The 24,496-nt window shown below is 37.5% G+C and overlaps 1 protein-coding gene across 1 annotated transcript in view; it reads right to left on the bottom strand.

Moving 5' to 3' along the window:
* The window catches only part of LOC128019522 (von Willebrand factor A domain-containing protein 8), a 74,417-nt gene that overhangs the window by 29,948 nt on the left and 19,973 nt on the right, over positions 1 to 24,496 (bottom strand). Inside the window, exons 19-33 of the mRNA XM_052605539.1 lie at positions 22,810 to 22,916; positions 18,190 to 18,261; positions 16,260 to 16,336; positions 14,301 to 14,376; positions 10,973 to 11,108; positions 10,762 to 10,881; positions 10,462 to 10,667; positions 7,685 to 7,836; positions 4,207 to 4,315; positions 3,989 to 4,127; positions 3,710 to 3,897; positions 2,132 to 2,254; positions 1,634 to 1,698; positions 1,083 to 1,208; positions 792 to 901 (exon numbers count right to left, since the gene is read on the bottom strand). Of these exons, the coding sequence (XP_052461499.1) occupies positions 792 to 901; positions 1,083 to 1,208; positions 1,634 to 1,698; positions 2,132 to 2,254; positions 3,710 to 3,897; positions 3,989 to 4,127; positions 4,207 to 4,315; positions 7,685 to 7,836; positions 10,462 to 10,667; positions 10,762 to 10,881; positions 10,973 to 11,108; positions 14,301 to 14,376; positions 16,260 to 16,336; positions 18,190 to 18,261; positions 22,810 to 22,916 (1,806 nt within the window). The remainder of the gene's footprint in view (positions 1 to 791; positions 902 to 1,082; positions 1,209 to 1,633; positions 1,699 to 2,131; positions 2,255 to 3,709; positions 3,898 to 3,988; positions 4,128 to 4,206; positions 4,316 to 7,684; positions 7,837 to 10,461; positions 10,668 to 10,761; positions 10,882 to 10,972; positions 11,109 to 14,300; positions 14,377 to 16,259; positions 16,337 to 18,189; positions 18,262 to 22,809; positions 22,917 to 24,496) is intronic.

The following is a 24,496-nucleotide window of genomic DNA, read 5'->3' as shown; positions in this document are numbered from 1 at the left end:
ACATGATCCTTCAGAAATTATTATAATATGCTGATGTGCTGCTCAGGAAACATTTCATATTATTATCAATGTTGAAAAGAGCTGTGCTGCTTAATGTTTTTGTGGAAAGCATTACACATTTCTTTTCAGTATTCTTTGTTAAATGCAAAGTAAAAAATAAATTAGTAGTTTTTTTCCATTCCACTGCAAATCAAAATATGGTTTTGTTGAATGGCCCCTAATTAGTTTCATAATGAACTGAAGTCAACTGAATCAACATTAAACTCACTTGAGATAAATAATACTACTTTTGTCTTTTAGAGCCTGCTTTACAGCAGAATTAGAATTAGTCTCATATTTGAAAAAGTTATTTAAAAGTTTATTATGGTGTAGTTGCTTTGAAACGATCTCTATTATATAAAGTGATATATAAATAAATGTGACTTGATTTGACTAAAAAATAAAAAGGTAAAGAGTGAGAATGAAGAGTGCAATAAGCATAAATAAGATTAAACACATTCGTTTTGCAAGCACATTTCTGTACACCAGGCGGCGTCTTAGACCATATTTATCAGGCAAGCCATCAACGGTGATGCCAAAGTTTATTCACATGCAAAAGTCCTGAATCTAACTTTAAAAATCCCCCGGGCTCCGTGTCAGTCAAAGCAGATGTGAAATAGACACATTAGCCAAAGCATCACAGATGGTGACTGACAAGTGTGAGGAGCTCTCTCTGGCCCTGATTGGACGGCAACAACACAGAGTCACCTCTGAATGGCCGTTCTGGCCAATAAGTGATAAGAGTAGTTCACCTGAGCTGGTGCCAAAGCCGGTGTTAACCGCGTCTTCACTGATGGCGTGCAGCTGGCACACTCCCGTGTCCTCTGCGCCCATGTGCATGGGCTTGGTCAACAGGAACTTCCTGCACATAATGGCAGCACATTTAGTTAAAGACGTACCAGCGTATCAGTTAAAGAAAATACTCTTATATAACCTCTAAAAAGGAAAACACCCTTTTCCAAGTCTGAGCAATGTGTGCAAACAACTAAACATGGAGGAATTGTTCTAATTTCAGTGCAGCACTGATTGAATTTCATCGGCACCTGTCAGTCTTGCTCTCAACAAGCAGCCAGCGGTCTTCAGCCACCAGGAACACAGCTTTGAGATTGATGGGGAGGGAGATGGTGTGGACCTGACCTTCTAGCACATCGACAACATCCAGCTGACTCCTGTCCAACGAGAGCAGAGTGTAAATCAGTAGGTCAGAGCCGAAACCTGATGAGCTGCTAGCAGTCTACAGCCTACACAGACAGCTGCTTTCTAAGACAGCATCCTAACTAAACAGGAATGTCACAGACTTTCACATTCGGACATTATGAGATTTCTAGAAGGCAGTTTGCTCTGGAATTTGTACAGTTTGCCATTGACACTTATCAAAAGGATGGAGGACTTATGGTGGACTTGTCAGCATGTTTCTAAGCCTCAACATTCATGGCATACAAAATTGTGTTTTTATGCATGCTGTCTTACAATTTGGACACGAGATGCTTTGCTTTGAAAATGTAAAAATTCTAGCGACGTAGGCAGCTCACTAGGATTCAGAACAGAGTGTGAGAGTTGCATGTGCACATATGATCACGGGACAGTAACCTACCCATTTTCTTTGTAGAAGAGGAACCAGTTCTTGTGGGCAAACTCCTTGCACATTTTGTATGCTGGCTAATGACGACAAAAAATATTAAGTTCAATTATTAGATGCGATAGTTTGATTTTACACTGTGCCAGATGTGATGAAACAACAAATGCTGTAATTTCTGGAGTGAGTGAGTTGATGGAAATCTAATAATTAATGAAATTATAATACAATATAAATGTAAAAATTATTTTTAAATAAATCAAAATAAATCCTCACTCAAAAAAATATATTTCATATTTTCTAAGCTTAAAAAAAAAACATACTGTAAGTGACATAGGATAATAAATCTCCGATCTTGAAACTAACGTTCATCACACCTGGTTATAGGGAGATGGTTGGGAACACTGCAGAAATGTGTTTTTCTAGAGCAGTGGTTCTCAATCATTTTGTTTAAAGGTGTGAATTGAAATACTCTTGGTTTGCTGAAGCCCCCTGGTTAAGAACAAAGGTTCCCACCTGACTCTCTTTGTTGCTCCACCAGTTTGAGCTCTTGCGTGGTGGTTCCTCCTGTTTGTCCTGAGACAGGACCAGTCTCCTCACAGCACCGGTCACCAGGTCCAGATGCAGAACGGTGTTGCCCTACAAAAGCGAGACAGAGGTGTTCATGCTGTTCGGTTCTGAAAAAGGCCAAATCAGTTCATTTAATTCCCTGAGGTACACTTATAATGTTAGGTTCATGTCTAGGTTTTATGCACCAGGAACAGTCATAATTTCGTTTTACACAACCATTTTCCAGCCTCTATCTGACCATGGCCTTTTTACAACTAAGACATGTAAATGTCTTTTCACATATGATATGAATACTTTATTCAAGTATAGTGCCTGTTACCCTTCACAGGAAAGGTTGGTAAGGTGATGCAGGCCTTAAATCCCCCCCACAGTTAAATCTTCAGTATAATGTCTTTATTATGACCTGGCTTGTGCACACCACATACTGTCTGTGTTATTAATAGAAGCCTTGCATCTCTTCTGGACAGATGGTGGGTTGGGCTGAGACGGGACGTTTTGGTCAGAGGCCACACTGTTCCAGACAGCCTTTATTTTATTTTCACCACCAGAAGAGCAATGACCCCTAGATGATTGCAGAATTGTAATTTTGGGGGGAACTATCCCTTTAAAGATACAGTATCAAAAACAGCTTATTTAATTTTGATGTTCAGAGACAAAAATAGTTGTGCAAAACTATATTAAAGGGGTGGGGTAGCCCCCCCCCCCAAAAAAAAAATAAATAAATATGAAGATATTTGAATGAAACTTGAGAGATTTCAGTCTCTCCTTTCAAAGTCAATGCAACCAAAACTTTGAGGTTAGCGATTTAACCCATGTGTTCTGAAGAGGCACAATTGCTTCATATGACAAATAGCTTTATTTAGGCTATATAAACACTGATAAAACACATACATAGAGCACATCAAATATGGTGAACAGAAGTTCAAATGTGCTTGTGTGGCATGCAAGAACAAACCTCATTGGTTCTCGCACCTCAAGTAAGCACATTTGAACTTCTGTTTATAATTTGAACAGCTTTATGCATGCATGCAAATTACTTTTACAATGAACTTTTTGAAATGTTTTAGCCAAGCAGACTTTCAAAGGAGGGACATAATCTTTCAGATTCCCTTAAATAAATCTTCAGTTGTTGTTACTAAGATGAATTAAATTCTTATGGAAGGACATGACGGTGAGAGAATGATTCAAGTTTTGGGAGAACTATCCCTTTAAGTGTGTGATTTGGTAAACCATGATTAAGATTTTAAGAATAGACAAAATCTAGATCTATTAGCTCAAATCTCTATTTCACAACACTAACACTTTTTCCATCAGCTATTATTAGACATTGTTTCCCCCTCACAGGTTTAGTGGAAATGATGCATCTATTGATAATCTTCTGTTACCATGCTCAGATAATAACAGCATGTCTCAGATGAACCTCAGGGCAGGAATGACACCTGTAAATGGATCGGTAATGACAGAAAGAGGAGGGCAATGCTTTCATGTGAAGTGTCCGTGTAGAAGAGACACACACACACACACCTGTTCTTCATGGAGCAGCACCTGGTCCTGCAGCGGGTTGCCCAGTGCTGCCACAGAGACGAAGGGCTGCCAGACTCCACTGATGGTCCGGGGGAAGATGTCATAGAGCTCGATGCACTGGACGGAGTCTCCTTTCTCCTTCATAGCATACAGCGACACAGGGTTACATGTGGCCACGTAAATGGAATCTATGAGGGAACACAATGACTTACTTTCAAAATAATTCCAGATTCATTCGATGTCAGAGACTAACTGCAATATCATCGGCGTTTAGCCTACCGTTAGCAGTGGTGACGTCGCAGACGATGTTGACCTCGTTCATGGGAATCTGCCAGTGAGCCTGTTCCTCAGTGAAGCTGACAGATCTGGACTCGTGCCTCTCAGAAGGATAACTCTGAACCCGCAGAAACACTGGGCCCTGAGGAGAACCACAGCATTAAGTTAGCGATATGCTAATAATGGCTTTGAAATATTGTAAATAGAAAGGGTCGTGATACCTTGATATCTATCTGATGAGACTCTGTTGGACACAGCAGCTTTCGGCGTGTACTTGCACCCTGACTGATGGTCCAGTAGCCCGCCATCTTACAATCTGGCAATGGTAACCTGGGAAAAGGGAATCTGGTGATTGTCTTTACACCAAATGTGTGAAATTTCAATCTTGCTCTGATTATGACAAGATATTGATCTTGGAAACACCTTAAACGGTGTCTTTTTATTGGGTTGAGCAAAAGTTGACCGTCACATCTAGATTTTTACGTGCACATCAAACTTGGACCTAAGCAGGAAAATGATGTGCATGTAAATGGAGGCCACGGTTTCATTCTGCTGTCTCTGTAGTGGCTTTGAGTTCATTGATATTCAGGTTGTAGTTACACATCTGGTTATTGCTCTGTTACTATTCCCAGAGAAAACATTACTGCACTACTCTGCAATTCAAGCAGATGGGATGAGATATCATTCCCCTAAAATATAAATACAAAACAGCATTAAAGCACTTCTGATGTAATTTAATTAATCAATGTACCATTAGTAACAGGATGTTTTATATAAAAAAATAAATAAAAATTCTAGATGTACTGAATCAAGCAAAAGTGACAGTAAAGACATTTAGAACATTCCAAAATATATCCAATTCACATAAAATCTGTTCTTTTGAATGTTTTGTTCATCAAAGAATCCTGAAAAATGTATCATGGTTTCCACAAACATTTTAAAGCAACGCAACGGTTTTCTACATTGATGATAATAAATGTTTCTTGAGCAGTAAATCAGTGTATTAGACTGATTTCTGAAAGATCATGTGACACTGAAGACTGGAGCACTGATGCTGAAAATTCAGCTTTGCATCACAGGATTACATTTTATTTTAAAATATATTCAAATAGATAATGGTTATTTTAAAATGTCATATGTCACAATATTACGGTTTTTACTGCATTTTATTTTTCTTTTTTTACAAAATAATTGCAGCCTTGGTAAGCATTAACATTTAATCTTTCAAATGCTCCCTTAAAAAAGGTCATTATATCATTCAAAAGGAAATATTTGTTTCTTCACTTACAGTATTTCGTATAAAATATAACAAATTGTATAAACCAGATGGCAAAACACTCAAAAGCAAGTGAAATAAGACAAATATGAGACGGAAGAAACAAATAATTTCCTTTATTGAATGGGATGATATACAACACTGAGCAAATGAAATGACCGTTATTAAATGAGACTTATATTAGATGTTGTATAATGCTCCAAACAGTGAAAGGGGCACTCGGACAAATTATGTTGTTTTTAACTGCCCTTTTCCAAGTGTGCACCAAAAAACAACTCGCCAGATTGTCCACTTTAAGTGCTCTGCTCTTCACGAAAGAACAGGGTATAGTGGTGCTCACTTCCGATTGAAATTTGCCCAAAATCGTTCATATCGTTTAAACACTAACCAGATGCTGGCAATCAAGTTTTCAGTTATTTCTGAGTCTGAATTCAAGTATGTTTAGGGTTTCTTCTATTGCACCTTCAATGAAATAAGCAGCTTATGAGATCAAAGCATCTGTTAAAGGTGAAGTTTGCAATTTTTATGATCCTAGAAATTTGTGCAGTCCAACTGGGCTAGACACAACAACACTGACTCAACCAATGGTGTGAGTTTAGGGCAGGGCAAACTGCCATTGTGCAGTTCTATCTCTGTCATGATTTTGGAAAGTTATGGTAATATATATGGCAATGTTAATGTGTTTAATCTAAGTGGAATACATCTGCTACACTGCTGCTATGGCAGAGCAAGTACTGAAATTAGCTACTGCCAATACATCCACAGACATGCTGCTGTGAGCATGTAAGAAATTCTGCTGCTGTATATGAAATAACCCCCATATACAGTGGGGATCGAAAGTTTGGGCACCCCTTGCAGAATCTGTGAAAATATGAGTAATTTTCAAAAAATAAGAGATCATACTAAATGTATGTTATTTTTTATTTACTACTGTCCTGAGTGAGATATTGTACATAAAAGTTTGGGAACCCTTGGTTCTTAATACTGTGTGCTGTTACCTGATGATCCTCGACTGTCTTTCTGTTTTGTGATGGTTGTGCATGAGTCCCTTGTTTGTTCTGAACAGTTAAACTGAGCAGCGTTCTTCAGAAAAATCTTTAAGGTCCTGCAGATTCTTCAGTTTCCAGCATCTTTGCAGATTTGAACCCTTTCCAGCAGTGACTTTATGATTTTGAGTTGCACCTTATCACACGGAGGACATTTGAGGGACTCAAACACAACTATTTAAAAAGATTCAAACATTCACTGATGCTCCAGAAGGAAACAAGCTGCATTAAGAGCTGGGGGTGAAAACTTTTGGAATTTGAAGATCAAGGTAAATTGTACTTAATTTGTGTACCGGGAAACATACAAGTATCTTCTGTTGCTTACGAAGGGCAGAACTAAATGGAAAACAATTTCAACAAAATAAGAAAAATTTGGCCATCTTCATCGTGTTCAAAAGTTTTCACCCCCAGCTCTTAATGCATCTTGTTTCCTTCTGGAGCATCAGTGAATGTTTGAATCTTTTTAAATAGTTGTGTTTGAGTCCCTTAAATTTCCTCATTGTGATAATGTGCATCTCAAAATCATAAAGTCACTGCTGGAAAGGGTTCAAATATGCAAAGATGCTGGAAAACTGAAGAATCTGCAGGACCTTAAAGATTTTTCTGAAGAACGCTGCTCAGTTTAACTGTTCAGAACAAACAAGGGACTCATGCACAACCATCACAAAACAGAAAGACAGTCGTGGATCATCAGGTAACAGAACACAGTACTAAGAACCAAGGGTTCCTAAACTTTTGAGTAGGGTTATTTTAATAATTTCAGCATTTTTTTTGTCTTGTGGAATAAATGTTAATATCTTTTATGCACAATATCACACTCAGGACAGTACTAAATAAAATATAACATGCATTTAGTATGATCTCTCTTATTACTCATATTTTCACAGATTCTGCAAGGGGTGGCCAAACTTTCGAGCCCCACTGTATAACATACATGAAATGAACTCATAGCAGATCTATACAGGTGGAGCTGGGGAAGGGGGAGGGTTTCTGAACCATGCTGCATCTGCTAATGTAAGCACTAGCCGAGCATTTGAGCAGCAAGCTTATCGGTTGCTGATGCGAAAAAGAAACCAATCAGCAGGGCCATGTGAATGATGACATAATTATTTCAGATTGAGTTAGAAATCGGCCTGCACAATCTAGAGTTCTGTGACAGAACTTTGTATTTAGTGTCACTACTGCTGCAAAAATGGCACACTTCACCTTATAACAAATACATTTGTTCAAGTGTACGGTTTGAGGACCACGCAGAGCAGATCCCCTTCTACATGTAGTTACATTAGTCCAGCACAGTGTGTTTATTAGAGAACTTGATATTTGGTCATGATGCTGCATTCGGAGACAGTAAAGGGGCAATAGGAGCTGAGCTCTTACTCCTTGGCCAGGTGTACGCTGGTAGGTTTGGCTCCGATGGGAATGCCATGCTTGTGCAGCGCTGAGATCAGCACCTCACGCATGTCCTTGTTATAGGAGTCAAAGTCAAACACATTCCTCACCACATTGGCCAAGCCCTCGTCTGGAAATTTCTGGAAAAAAAGGAAAGTAAGCCATGAAACAAAAGGGTTAAGTCATAATCAGGCATTTTAAGAGCACTCTCATTTTATTTTATCAATTACTATCCGCAAAACATCATATAGGAGAAAAAGATAAAACATTCAAGACTTTTAATTGGCCACAACACACAGGATGTTACACCAGAATGAGTAATTTAATGAAATTCAGTTTAAAATAAATACAAATTCAAAATTATATCACTGTCAACAGTACTTCTCTGTTGGCTTTTTAAGTCTTAGAAAACTACAGACAATATACGACCCAGGAAATGACCTGCTATCCACAAACAGAAGCTTTAGAAAAAAAAAACTAATCTCCCAGAAAGACTCATTATTAAGCCAAAATCAAGGTTAATAGGTGGTAAAACAAGCTAGCTTTCCTGAAAGACTGGTCGAAATCATATTCATCAGATACCTAAAAAAAAGTGACCGGGCAACCACCTGTGAGCAGAAAATCCATACGGTTTCATTTGCCCAGGCTGAGCTGTGCAATGCTGCTCATTGACTGTGATCTCCAGTGAGCGATGGGTAGTTACACATGTTAATTAAAATGCTTTCAGCCTGGTCGGACGATCTATTCAAAGAAGTCTTTTCCACATCTTGTGCATGTTTATGGAAGGACAGGAGTAGAGCTGGGCGACATAGCTAAAAACATTTTGACGATTTTCAATATATTTTTATTTATTTATTTAATATGGACATAGCAATAACATTGGATAAACCAGATGCATTGTTTAAAGTGTTATAGCACATGTGCTAATTTTCAACACCTGTCCATAGGGGCTTTTACAACAGAAACAACACATTGTTAAACAAAACACGTCACGGTTTACACAGGAGAACACATTTGGACCAATTTAAGCCACTGTTTGAGCTCTCTGGTGAAGATGTTAATATCGTTCTGCAATTTGAATCCAGTGGGGAGAGAGTTCCATAGTGTAGCCCCTCTGAAGGAGAAGCTAGACTGTCCAAAAGATGTTCTAAACTTCAGGAGCACACAATCCCCACTAACTGAGGCTCTGGTAGAAGGTCTAAAAGAGCCCTGACGCCTCTCCATGAGGCCAGAGAACAGTGGTGAGACACAGTTGTTCAAACATTTAAAAGTCAATTTCAAAATACTACAATTTACCAAATTTTCAAAAGTAAAAAGCTTATGCTTTTGTATGATATCACAATGATGCCATCTCATTGTTTTTTGTCAAATATCTTAACTGCCTGCTTATATAGAGAAATAACTGGTTTCAAAGTGGACACTAATGTTTGTGACCATGCTGTCAGACAAATGCATTGCATGCATAAACAATAAAGCCGCGTGATGTGACAACTCTCCTCGAATAAAACGAAAACAGTTCAGATTTGATTTGACTTTCCTGCAAACATGATTTACTTGACTTTGAAACTGCCGGTGTTTATCCAATATTATGCCCAAGTATTTCGTTTCATGAACCTCGTGAATGGGTTCATGGTCTAAATGAACCTCAAAGATGCTGTCAGAGGACCTCTATTTGATAGAAAAACACATTGAGAAGGTTTAGAGTTAAATGGGACAGCTGAAGCCATCTTGAGATGTAATGTAAAGCCTGTGTTAACTGCTGCCCAGCCAGTGCAGTTGTTTTTGCTGACACATGGATAACTGTGTCATCAGCATAAAGCTGGCAATTTAAACCCTGACAGCAATATGGGAGATCATTTATATACAGTGAAAATAATAACGGTCCTAGAACTGACCCTTGAGGCACTCCTAAGTCATTTGAGGAACTCCTAAGTCATATCAATTCATGCATTTGATTTGGTTTAAACTGTTATATTATCAGCAAACATCACTTCGGGGAAAACTGTTGTGTAGTTGTTGTCTAGTTGATTCACAACAATAATGCAAATTTAATTAAATGTTAGAAATAATAAATGTAGTTCACTTTAGTTTTTTTTTTGCACCAGTTGAAAAATTAAAAATGCAAATTTTTACTAGGTGCAACTGAATAGAGTCAGCATTTATTAATTTCTAATGCACAAAAATTAATACATTGGATCAAACTGTGATAATCTATTATGATGTTGTTGTTGTTGTTGAAGTGAGACACGTTGTGATTAAAACATCTCCGCCTATATTAAAGTGATTATTACGTTTTGAATATGGACATATTTCTTACAAAGATGCCTCGATTCACTAAAGGAGGCCTTTTTTTTTTTTATGGATGGGCGCTTTTTTTTCATTTCATTTGGACTGATGCATGCAACACCCGCTGATTGCCATGAAACAGCTTGAAAGATCAAAGACAATTTTTTATATAACTCCGACTGGATTTGACTGAAAGAAGAAAGTCATACACACCTAGGATGACTTGAGGGTGATAATTTATGGGCCTCTCCTCACACACTCTCACACTCTCTCTCTCTCTCTCTCTCTCTCTCTCTCTCTCTCTCTCGTGCAGCACCTTTCATCTCAGACATAGGGTCACTCAACCTCATCTATTAAACAACACGCAGTTCATCACCGATACAAAGCCTGAATTTTTAAAAGGAGGGAACACCCTTAAACCAAGAGAGTTTAATGTATTGTGGGGATTTGACCTGACTGTTGACCTATCAGCTCATTACCTGCAGGTGTTTTACAATGTTGACCACTTCTCGTGTAGAGTAGGGGTAGGTGATTGTTCCCTGGTCAGCCATGGCCCGGAGCTCTCCAAAGGCAGCCACCAGTTTCTGTAGGATTGCATCAGGAACATCAGGTCCATATTGCTTCAGCATGGCAAACTCAGCCTGAGGTTTGGGGTTGTCCACTGCATGGCAGCTAAATATGTCCCCTGAAAGAGTAAACCATTAAATCATCAAAAAAAGAAACAGTATTAACATCGCTTTCTGGGATCCTTGATTCTGATTGGCCATTCATGGACTTACCAAGTGCTCCGAAGAAGTCATTCCCCAAAAACGGAAAGCCAGGGCGGTTTGCTAAAACAATCATGCGGAAGTCTGGATGCATGGGTATGGCATTAGGCCTTCCGGCTGCTTCCAGTGGATCTGTGGAAATCAAAGAAGGATTCCTGTTTTAAAGACTGTCGGTGATGGGTTTGTGACATGGAATGCGTTTGGTCCTCTCTGTCCATTTCACCTGACACTATTCTTCTTCCATCTGCCAGGATCATCTCTCCACTCTCCACCAGTGTCTTCAGGATACAGGTGACATTTGTGGGGGCTTTATCAGCTTCATCTATTACCAGGATATGTCCCATCTTCACAGCTTTAACCTTTAGAACAACAGACAGGAGTACATTTTTATTCCATTTCTTCATTCATCCATCAAATTCATTGAGGCTTGGCAACGTTTCTTTCACCAAAAATAGGTATAATGATGTTAAAACAACAATTTTCTATCTTCTGGCAACTGCTATACACTACAGTTTCAGGTCTGTGCGATTTTCTTTTTTGAGAAATGCTTTTATTTAGCAAGGATGCACTAAATAGATAAAATACTTCTAAAGTGTATATATATATATATATATATATATATATATATATATATATATATATATATATATATATATATTAAAAAAAGCATATTGGAAAAAACGTAAAACTTAAGATTTTTAGAGCAGCAAATCAGAATATTAGAATGATTTCTGAAGAACATGTGACACTGAAGACTGGAGAAATTATGCTGAAAATTCAGGTTAACATCACAGGAATAAATTACAATATATTTTTACTATATATTCAAATAGAAAAGAGCTATTTTAAACTGAAATACTATTTCACAATTTTATAGCTTTTTTCCTGTATATTTGACCAAATAAATGTAGCCTTGGTGAGCGAAAGAGACTTCTTTTAAAAACATTAAAACATGTTTTCAGACTTTTGAATGGTAGTGTACCGATTTTTATATGTAAATTACACCTATTTTGATTGGGTAACCTATTGGATGTAAAAACAACTGTACAATTGTTTAACATGTTAAAGACAACCAACATTTTGTGACAAGCAATCTAAGCTTAAATGCTTTAAGTAAAATCTTTACATTTAATTTGGCCATGATTCCCGTAAACTCCTTTAATGTTGCAAAAAATGTAGATGAACTGAATGGAATCAGACTGAAACTTACTGAATTTAATTCAATCTGAATCAGGAGGTCACAAAAGTTTCCCATCCTGAATAGGCGAGTTTTACAAACGTCGAGCACAACTGTTTGGTTTCAACGCTTTCCTGTTGCCATAATTGAACCATTGCCCTCCATCTCCAGATCATCTTTGTTCCAAAACAGCAAAGAGAATCAGAGTTAATGGAGAGCTGAAGATTATATCCGCTACGTTCAGCTTGTTTTCATCACCTCTGTCAAGTAGGTGACATTAGTGTCTGTTATTTACAACCCACAGCTGAAAGGTGGTTTGCGGAGAACGAGGGGTGTTTTATTGTTGTTTTTATCCATTAGCCCGGCAAAATGCATGACCATTTGGATGCATTGATATCAGATGAGGCATCAGAAAGGGCTTCAAAGCCTAGAGACTATTTATACCCTGAGAGCTACCGCTGGGTGCTAATTGAGGGGCCAAACTCAGAGTCACAGTCTGCTTTTCATCTCCCTCCACCTTGTATCGAGCAGAGACATCGTTAAAAGCCTTTTGTAGAGATCACCCGCGACCCTGCTTCACAAGCAACTCATCTAAATGGCACCATAACGCTAACAAAACATCAGACCGACTTCAGAAACGAGTGGCATGGAGGATAATAACACACTGTCCTCGAGGTCATTCATTAATTTTTAACGCTTTTTCCCTCATCTGTGCCGGGGCGTCCTCCGGGTGTTAGCTGGCAATGTGTTTGTCCTCGGTCTGGACCATCTGCTGATAGATGAATAAATATCACTATGCAAAGTTTACACTTCACATGACTGATTTCCAGGAGATCACAGGACACTCAGAACCACTGAGGTAGCGAAGCTTATATTTTTGTTTGGCCGTTGACATTATGCTTTGTGATGTGGGCGGTATCAGATTTGAGTGTGAACCGATCACAGTCCTGAAGTGTCTTGTATGATTGAAAAACAACAACAACAATAACAAACAAAAAAACTAAAGAAAGCATGCAGCATGCTGTCATATGGAAAGCCACCGATGTCAATGTTTACATGTGTGTTTGTAAGCATTCTTTCTTTGCGTGAACATTTGGAGGCGTCGTTATTCCAAACTTCCCACACCGTGATGTAGACATGTGGGGGCGTGTTTAAACAAGGCATTTTAGGAGGGTGTGAATGAGTCTTATTTCTTATAAGGAATATCTCTTTGGGTTTGAGACTTTGCAACTTTAAGGATCTTATCTATTCATGAACAGCTTGTAATACTCCAAAGAGAAAGGAAAACTTGAATCATATGACTCCTTTAACGGAGTCACCAAAGGACTACCGCTATGTATTAAACATTTTTTGGAGTTACTCCCATCAATGCAGAATAGTGACTGATGTCGATTTTTTTTTCTACAATCTGAATGTAAGGAGAATGAAACTTCAACTGCACGTTGTCATACAAATGCTCCTCGTGGAGCGTAAAATAGATGTAATCGATTCCAGTAGAGGTCTGTGTTAAAGTCAGTAGAAAAAAGGTCCACTGTCTATTGCCAGTAGCATAATGTATAATAAACTTGCAAACCAACTGAGTGGAATTTGTATGTGCAACTTTTTCGTCCTTGTGTGAAAATACCAATTGCACAAATTCCAATTAGAAATTTCAGCAAACAGCTTTAAATGCGACTGCACTTTTAGTGTTTCGTTGAGCTTACAACTTCATACTCAAGTGTTTATTTGAATAAAATATATGTTGCAATGCATTCTGGGATTGCCTCATCTGACGAGTTCTTAGAACAGACTGCATATATAAGACGGTTCACTTGTATTAGTGTGAATAGGAGAAATATATTTGAACAACAATGACAATATAAAAGCTAATTATTACTTTAATTTTGTTGTTTTTATAATATCACACCACCGCACATTTCACTAATATACACAATGTAAATGGGTGTTTATACATAAAAGTTGTCTTTATATTTCAGGAAGAGGGTCCCTAACAAGGGAGTGTTATATTTGGGAGTCCATGACATCAAAAAGTTTGAACCTGTGTTTGAAGCTCACTCTTCTAGTCTCGGGCCTGACGGAATTGTGGGTGGGGGTAGTGCATGAACAGCTCTCTCTCCACCTTCAATACCACAACTTAGGTGCCCTTGAGCAAGGCATCGAACCCCCAACTGCTCCCCGGGCGCCGCAGCATATATGGCTGCCCACTGCTCCGGGTGTGTGTTCACAGTGTGTGTGTTCACTGCTCTGTGTGTGTGCATTTCGGATGGGTTAAATGCAGAGCACAAATTCTGAGTATGGGTCACCATACTTGGCTGAATGTCACTTCACTTTATATTTAAAACACAGAGATATGATGTCAGAGGTGAATACTGACCAATGGAGAGTCTTCATAGACGATGATGCCATCTCTCACAGAGGGCTGCAGCGTTAAAGTCTGGACTGTTGTGTCTCTGTTGAAGCATAAAAGATCAGAGCTTAAACTGCATTTGTCATGAATCATCACACGTGTATAGTAAATGGAGACTCTTTTCACAGTTAAATCATTGCTCATTTCTCTAGAGAGAGAGAGAGATGATTTGTGGATTCATGTTTCTGGGTCCTATAAAGTAAACTGACCTAAATTCAGTGTGATGGACAGAGCGCTCTCGAGTTCCTGTGCAGATATTTGAAATGTGACACATATCTCTGTGGGTGTAGTGGAAGGGAGAATCCCTGAAGTGATTACTTTAGGCTAATTTAAGACTTACATAATCGCTAACCAGGCCATAATGCATGCTAGCTTGACTTTGGTTTAACTTTCAAGAAGAAACTTTCAAGATGACATCAACCTGTGCACCTTATAGATGGGTTAGACACAGTGACATTAGTTTCCATGAATTTTCCAGTCGTTTGTGATAAATGGATATAAAAAATAAAATAAAATAAAAAAAACTCACACTGCACTCACAAAGAACAAATGTGAGCCTTGAGCATAAAACCAGTCTTAAGTTGCTGTGGTATTTTTTTTCCTTTTATGCCAAAAATCTTTAGGATATTAAATAAAGATCATATTCCATAAAGATATTTTGTAAATTTCCTACCGTAAATATATCAAAACTTATTTTTGGTTAGTAATATGCATTCTAAGAATTTATTTAGACAACTTCAAAGAAGATTTTCTCAGTATTTAATTTTTTTTTGTACCCTCAGGTTCCAGATTTTCAAATAGTTGTATCTTGGCCAAATATTGTCCAAACCAATAAACCATATATAAATGGAAAGTGCGTGTATTCAGCTTTCAGCTGATGTATAAATCTCAATTTCGAAAAATGTATTTAAATTTAAATATTTCTTAAATGTACATTTTTCCTGTGATGCCAAGCTGAATTTTCAGCATCATTTGTCCAGTCTTGTCTATCCTTCAGAAATCATGCTAATATCCTGATTTGATATTGTATTCTAGGAAATTCAATGACTTTGAGAGCCCTGTTACAAGCATGTTGTACTTTGTCTGCTTACTGGCATTAGAAAATACAGACGGATATGTAACTTATATCATGTTGGCCATATTTGAATAATAAATATATATATATATATATTATTCAGCACAGTATTACAAGGGATGTATTCCATCTTTAAAAATGAACTGCAAAACCTAAATGGCACTAATATTGGATTGAGTTTATTTACTTATATTTCAAAATATCCCGGACGAGCCCCCAGTATTTTGTCTAACTAGGAAGAATTAAAATGAATGAGAACCGAAATAAAACAGCTTTTTCTGCTCATTTTTACACTTTGTTAAGAGGGATTGTCGAAAGAAGACATCTACTTTTATGATTCACACAAGAAAAAACTATAATAATGGAGTTGGAACAAGGTTAAGGGTGAAAAAAAATGTAAAAGGAGAACTACTCCTCTAACTGTAGTTCTTCAAAGGCAAAAGTGCAACAGTAAAAAGTTCCCCAATGCCCCGTCGACAGGTGTCCTAATTTAACAGGATTAAAATAACTCACTCGTCCCTCAGAGAGATCTTTCTATATCAGGCATTTGGTGAGTCTGCAAAAGGAAGCTTCAACTCCTAACAGAAAACACTTGTATGATGCATCTGTGTCCAGGTGTTTATCGCTCTGATGAATAAAGGGGTCATCTTTTTTTTTCTCTGTACTACTTATATAGAAAGAAGATACATTACTCAGTAATTCACCAATGATGAAAAGGTGCATGTGATGTCAGCGGATATGGGCCATTTCCGGTGTGACCAGGTTCTAATTGAATCTACAGGAAAGTAGTTTCTGATAATAGGTCTTCCTCTCCGAGAAGGCTTTTTGAGGAGAACTCAAAGGACTTTTACCTGTGGAGCTGAAGATATTCTCTCGGTCGGTTCATGAGATGCAAGAAGCGATCAACGATCTTGTTTTTCCCAACGCCCTGTGAAAGAAGTAAGAACACAGATCAGAAATAGATCGCATTCAAATAAAAGTAAGGTCTCATCATTTAGTCCTCATGTCATTCCGACCGTGTTATTTTCTTTCAGTAAAAACAGAGAGAGATAGATGTTAAGCAGAACATTAGAGTATGTGGAAGTGGGCGGTGATTTATACTCCAATGTTCCAAAAAAATAAAAGTAAATTAATTAATAAACAGCACCATTAAATATAAAAGTAGTCCACATTAGTCATGCACTGTATTTCAAGTCTTCTAAAGCTTTGTGAGAGTAACTGAAATTAGTACTGCTGAAATTATAATCATTTCTCATGCGTTTATTAAATTAACTTTTATTGCAATTCTTTAACTTAATACTCTCTTTTATTCTCATATTTCATTCATATGTTTAAGTAAAAAGCTCCTTTAGACATGCTTTATTTAGGTTTGGCATTATTTACAGGGTTCCAACACAGTTTCCATTTCAAAATTCCATTCTTTTCCAAACATCCCAGTAGATTTTCAGACCATATTTAGCATAAATGGTGCATTATTTTCAGCTTTATATTTGGTACACAGCAAAGTCATGAGTAAATATTTTAGTTTTCTCAGGGTTTCTTCATTGTTTTTCTTGTAGACTTTTGCGTGCACACAGGAAGTTTTTCATGCACTAGAGAATTTGTTCAAATGCAAACGGGAATATTTCACTCGCAACACATTTCCTTTGTGTGTCACTGTCATCTTAAGGTTTATTTTTTATTTTTGCAAAGGTCCTTTTAGAGGCTCTGTAAAATGGTGCTAAGAATATCCTGAGGAAAAAAAAAACTTGCAATATAAACTGAATATTTGCATAGTGAAAAAGTGCACCTTGGATTAATTCAGATGTATTTGACAATCAATAAAGATTCATTAAACAGCTACAATGAAAAAAAAACACTTCTTGTATGATACATTCATTTTCATTAAGTTTATAACTTTATATTATATAAAACGAAATCGGGGCAAAAGTCTGTAAATGCAAATATTATTCCATATCCAGCTTTATTTTTTTCCATACATTTCCAGACTTGGAAATGACTAAAATCAAATTCCATACTTTTCCAAACTATGTAGGAACCCTGCAGTCCCATGTTCAGAGCTCATGTGTTAAGACACATCAATAGTGTTATCCTTAGAAGCATGCATTTCCATCCACTTTTATTTGATAAAAGCTCAGATATTCTCTAAAATCTGTTGTTTTTCACAAAAGAATTAAAATATTATGGGGTCGAAACAATGCATAAAGTGCCAGCAAAGTTTTCCTATTTTCATCCAAAGTATAAAGTCTCGGTCCAAAGTCAGAGTTTGTCATGTCAGTTCAAGCATCGCTACACAGAGAAAAAACTGAAAAGTGTTAGATGTGTACACTACCGTTTCAAAAGTATGGGTCAGTAATATTTGTTTTTAAAGAAATCTGAATTTTTATTCAGCAAAGATGCAATAAACTGATTTCTACATCACGGTTCCCACAAAAATATTGAGCCACATGGCTATTTTCAACATTTATAATAATAACAGATTAATTTCTGGAAAAACTTTTGAGCAGTAGTGTATACACATTAAAGCATGAATTCACAGGTCTCTTATTTCATTTTGTATGTCTAGCACAGTCTCATTGGTTCTGTGCATCAGTCTATCCATCTTAACTCTGAAGTGACAGCAGTCAGATAGGGCACACTGAGCTCTAGTTCACCCTGTAGCTGGTGGGCAGATGCATTACAAATACAGCTGTGCTTCATGGCACAATGCCAGCACTCAGGGCTAGTGTACTGCATGTCTGCTCTGCTCTCAGACATCTCTGCAGACTGCCGTCCATTTACCTGGTTCCCCACTAGAAGCAGGTGTTCCCCCAACAGGAAGTCTTTCAGCATGTCCTGCATCACCATCATGTGCTGTGAACAAACAGAAAAAACACATTTTATAATGACAGCAGTACAAAACACAGTGGGTTACAAAGATATAGTTATTAAAGGTATTTTTAAGTCACTACTAAAAATTAATAAATAAGATAATGTTCAAAAGTTTAGGACCGGAAAGATTTTTTAATTGTTTTTTTAAAAAGAAGACTCTTCAGCATATCAATGCTGCATTTAACTGATCAAAAATCCAGTCAAACTGTAATATTGTGGAATATTTGTGCAATTTAAAAGAACTGTTTGGATTTGAATATATTTTCAAATGTAATTTAATCCTGTAATTTAAAGCCGTAATTTAAAGTTTTTCAGGAACATTATTCCAGTTTCCAGTATCACAGGATTCTTCAGAAATCATTCTGATATTCTGATTTGCTGCTTAAACATTTCTTATTATTATCAATGTTCAGCTTCTTAACAGCTGCGCTGCTAACATTTTTTTATTTTTTTGTGGAAACATTCTTTGTTGAATATATATTATATATATATATATATATATATATATATATATATATAAAACATATATAAAACATTATAACATTATGTGTGTATATATATATATATATATATATATATATATATATATATATACACACACATTTATTTGAAACTGATTTTTTTTTAATAATTATAAAAGTCACTTTTCGGTCACTTTTGATCAATTTAATGCATAATGCAGAATACATCGCTTAATTTCAAAAAAAAAAAAAAAAAAAGAAAAAAATCCTACTTTGATAATGTAATCTGACATTGATTGTGTGACTCTCTGAATAGACTTTCTAGAATAGAAAGCAGAATATACAGCAGAAGTGCTGCTGTAATTTAGGCTAAAAGGTGTTATTTATTAAATACTAATTCCATTTTATGTTATGGAAATATAATTTGTACTGAAGAAATGAAACATTTGCAAAAAATATTTAACATCAAAAAGTCAGTTTTTTTTTTTTTTTTTTAACAAAGTGGCCCCAGAATTTTACGGTCCACTGTTTGTCATGTGACCGGATCTATCTCAGACTGCTCCAGCAATAAAACATGAAAACACTCGAGTAACTGTGCGTTCACACCGCCGGCGTCTAGAGCGTCAAAAATCGCTCTTGCCGCTCTGCTCACGACGCTGCAGAAAGATTCGTGAGCGCTCAGACGCTCTGACGTAGATCGAATGCTTATTTTGAATTTAAAGCGGCCGCAAAGCAAACAGCTTGTTGATCTCGTGCAGACTAACCACAAGGAGGGTAAAGTTATAAGTTAACCTCATTAAATATTGTTGTGGACTAAATATTAAGATCCTTTACTTAAAATGAACAATCTCAGACACCTTGGTCCACGTATCACTTTTAATCTATTTTTTATGTCCCTGTACGTAAACAGGGACACATCATAGATTATTGCAAACGCGAAACAGCAATAATCAACCTGTCCAGTAGCGGTTTTAGGCACGGGCGAACCGGGCAGCCGCCCGGGGCGTCATTTTTTCGTGACACATTGGGGGCGGCAGCACGAGCAGATAAACAAAAAATCATCTGTGTCGCGAAGCGGTTTTTCGTCATTTATATCATTTCACTGTGTGTGGAATTGGCAAATTGGCGCTCCCTGCAGCTGCCGGCGCCCCTGCTTGCTGAAAATATCCACTGAAGCTTTGTGTTGTGAGAGAAGTGTAAGGGAGTGGGGCGAGAGGCGCGTGCGACATTTCACCTCTGGGTCTCTCTCAAATGGAACGGGCAGGGCGGGGGTTATTATTAAATATAATTAATAATAGGCTAAAGTCAGTCACACACCTCGACTTTCTTCCAAATAACGCACATTTCATTCATAATGTTATAATACAGGCCTATAGTTCCTGCAAATGAAACTAGGTAATACAAGACGATTATGCGGTCATCAAGGTGAATTGGTTTAGTCTTGACTTCTGGTCCTGAGTGACAGTTGGGGGGATGGGAAATCTGTTGATTGTCGAGTGCCAAATAAACAGAGATGGAGAAGAAAAGATCAGAGCCATCAGGTGCCCAGTTTCGAATAGAAGAAGAGGAGAAACGAGCAAAAGATAAAGGTATGCAACTATTGTCTCTGTATCATTACAGTATCCATTTCATGAATGAAGGGCTAATGTTAATTGGTGGTGGGTATAACTCTTTGTTAACCTTTTTGCTATGATGCTTGCTATGCTTATACAACAATAATTTGGTTTCAACTCAATTACGAGATCTAATTTATAATATTGTGCTTTGCAATAAAACTGTTAAAAGACCTCTTTGCCTCTACTTCTACCCAGCATGAGCTTTCAGGTGTGCATATCGTGTGTGTGTGTGTGTATGTGTGTGTGTGTGGGCTACAAGACAACTGCAATTTAATGTAATTTTAATATTTCTGATAATTTATGAGTAGGACTGTGTTTTTTCACTGCTATGTGTTTTGAGTAATATGCCAATATGCTGTCTGATAGAAATGCCTGGAGCTGAACCCCCACTGAGCCCCACTGGCCCTCACATCTGACTGACAGGATTCGGACTGAGCTGGTTCACAGAGGACCAAGTAAAGTGCCACCTGGCTTTGTTTTCCGTAGGAATGAGAGTAATGGGAGAAGTTGCCACCACCAATATTTTAAGAAGACATTAGTAAGTGGTGAAAAGATGGCAAGAAGTTGGCTGATTTATTCAATCAAGAACAACAGCCTCTTTTGCTTCTGCTGCAAATTGTTTTCCAAGAGGAACATCAATTTAACAAGTGCAGGAATGGCAAATTGGAGACATGCATGCAATGATCTCACATCATATGAAAACAGTTGTTATAATAAAATATTGCTGTTTGTGCAGAACTTTGTTTGCTATTTTTTTTTGTGTGTGTTTTGGCGCTCGAAAGGGGTCTCGCCCAGGGTGTATTTCAATGTAGAACCGCCACTGAACCTGTCCTCCATTGTGATTGGGAACTAATGGTCAGAGCTGCGTTCTCTGGAATCCTCTCAAGCGGTGGACTTCTACGTTCCGATTGGTTGCTGCCCAACCGCGTCATAGATCATTACCATAAAGTTGCCCTGATTTCAACTCTCCTCGACGCTCTCAACGGCCAAGTCGCGCCGCGCCGCACCTCGCCGCTGCTCGACGCCGGCTCACATTGAAAATGAATGACTTCCGGCCACTTTGACGCTCTCGACGCTGGCGGTGTGAACGCACAGTAAGGCATCAATTATATCTGAGAGGGTCACCTACATTTTGCAGACACACAAAAGATGAATAGATAAGTGGGAGCAGAAATGAATTCTGGTCCGGATATGACAAGGAATTGAATCTTCTGTTTACGTGGCTGCAAAGGCACAAGGTGCTTATTCAATATGATAAGGACACATAGGGATGATGATGCTGTTTGCTGCAAACACACATTATACAACACAAGTGAGGCTAGCGGATGCAAGAGTTTGCCATATTTGGGGGGACGTGTCCTCATTTCCACCTCAGTGGACTACTGCACTTCTCCTTCTAGTGCTCGAACCACAAAAAAGCAGGTCATGGAAAAGTGGGACAAGAGTAGCTTATTTTTCCTCCACCTCTTTCTGAGCCTCTGAAGGGAGGAGAGAGGTGGCAGTGAGGGAGGAATAACTGGGTCATCCCTCGTTCTCTCCTCACATCTCTGAGGAACGGATGAGACCAAATGCCACACATACAGTGGCAGCAATACTGAATGTTACTGTTGGCAACATTTTATATTTTGTTATTACTGTATGATATAACGCTAAATAGATCTTTTTTAAATACTATCATTCAAAGTTTTGGGGTCAGTAAAATAGTTTAAATGTTTTGAAAGAAATCTAATGCTCACTAAGGCTGCATATATATATATATATATATATATATATATATATATATATACACAAACACATTTTTAATGAACTATTTTCTATTTGAATATACACTGAACAAAATTATAAACGCAACACTTTTGTTTTTGCTCCAATTTTTCATGAGCTGAACTTGAATAATCTGAACTGAATAGATCTAAGACTTTTTCTATGAACACAAAAAGCCTATTTCTCTCAAATATTGTTCACAGATCTGTCTAAATCTGTGTTCGTGAGCACTTCTCTTTTACTGCAAATACAAAAGGTCTTAGATCTTTGAGTTCAGCTCATGGAAAATTGGGGCAAAAATAAAAGTGTTGCAGTTATAATTTTGTTCAGTTTATTTCAAGTAGAATTTATTCCTGTGATGCAAAGCTGAATTTTTAGCAGATATTATTCTTGTCTTCAGTTCCACATGATTTTGTTGTACATGTACCTGTTCAAGGTAACTTCAAGTTTTTTTTTTTTATAGTTTTTATTAATATTTGCCTTCTTTATTGCCTTGCAAAAAATGAAACTCTCATTAAGATATAAAGAGGTTTTTACATTCATGAAGGAGTAAAACTGATGACCGAATTCTATTCCTTTATATTAGTAGCACTGGCTAAAGGGATTGTGCTCTGTGGCCCCATGTCTTCTGTGGGTTGCAGAGAAGAGGGCAATGTTTCTCTCTAGTAATGGGCAGATAAGGAGCTCACCTGAACATTCTCATAAAAGAGCACATCCGGGACCTTCATCTTTTCATCAGGGCTGTACACAGGGACCGAGACGTTCCCTATGGTCAGAAGTCCATCTTTTACTGTGCCTAACAGGGGAGAGCAAAAATGAAAAGAAAAAGTGAGAGATTCTTAAAAAAGATATTTTACCAGACAAACATGACTTATTCAGCCTAGTCACTGAGCAGCTCCTGGGGACACACAGAAACAGTCCATTTCCTCCCATCTACACTTTTCAGACACCACATAGTACGTCTGAAATCTAAGTCTCTTACAGACAGCAGGGAAAATGGGACAAAAATATCAGTGCAGGCTAAAATTACAGAGGAACCACTGTAGTAGTCGGAGCCAGAATTAAGAATGACTTTTTGAATTCAGCAGGATGCAGAAGTGTAAAACGAATTAAAATGGAAGAAGAATTAAATGGAATGAATCAAATTGAAATAATTCGTATAACTGCTAAGTAGTTCAAATAATACATTTAATTTATCAGCATGAATCACTCATAATCTTGTGATCATACACATAACTAATAAAGTTTTTTGAGAAACATTATAATTAATGTTTGAAATGCAGCCTATAAAAATTCTCAAAAATTATATAATAGTTATATTGAATATCTTTCATTTCTAATATCGGTTCATAATCTAACAATGTTGGAGGAAAACTTCATTTTCCAAAATGCTCCAACTTGCCAAAAAGTCACAAAAATGGAGCCACTAGGGGTGTGCCGGTTTCAGAATTGGTGATGACGGTTGTGACGTGAGTCAAATGTGACGGTTCATAACATAACCGTCGGGGGGGGGGGGGGGGGGGGGGGTAGCGTGTTTCATTTTGTTTCATATTGTCTCGCCACCATGCTAGTGGATCTGCCGTAGAGTCAATTGGTTGATCTTGGAGATAGCGGGTTAACTCCGTGTCAGCGCGCGCTCTGATCGGTAAAGGGGCAGAGATTTCAGACCTCCGTTTATTAAGGAGATCTGTCACAAAACTCATCATCCGCGCCAAAGTTTTTTGAGCAAATTTCAAAGCCGCACCCGCCCGCCATCCGCTGAATGTTTTGCCGTCTATGCTTTGCTGATGCGAGCCGCAAAAAAAAAAAAAAAAAAAAAAAGCCATTGTCTGTTCTGGAAAGGATGCAGCAAAGATATTTAATGCTAGAGTATGAGGCATAGGCCTACGCTGAGTTTCATTTACAATGAGATGCGCTCTAGTTCACAGTGCAGTGCAAGTGAACGCGGCACGCTGGTGCTTCCATGTCACGGTTATCATTGTCTGCTATATTTGCTTTTTATTTATTAAAATACATGCAATTGGTTGATGAAACATCTATTAAAATTAAGATAAAATTTGTTCAAAACGAAATTCGTTTTTAAGAAAGGTTTTCTACAAAGCAAAATTTAATGAAGTGGTAAATATCATGTCTGACGATTTACAAAACTTAATTAAGTGGTAAAAACAACGTCTCCCGATATATTGCGCATCTGATGATCCTATCTAAAAAATGAAAATAATTTTTGATAAAAAATGTTTGTAAAAAATATTTTAATGACACGGTTTTGGCGGTTATAGAGTTCTAGCGGTTATAGAGTTCTGGCGGTTATAGCCGGTCTCACGGTTATATACTAACCGTCACACCCCTAGGAGGAGCCACACATCAATATTTAAT

Source organism: Carassius gibelio, chromosome A9 (assembly GCF_023724105.1).
Source record: "Carassius gibelio isolate Cgi1373 ecotype wild population from Czech Republic chromosome A9, carGib1.2-hapl.c, whole genome shotgun sequence".
Taxonomy (NCBI): Eukaryota; Metazoa; Chordata; class Actinopteri; order Cypriniformes; family Cyprinidae; genus Carassius; species Carassius gibelio.
This window is presented reverse-complemented; position numbering and strand designations above follow the sequence as displayed.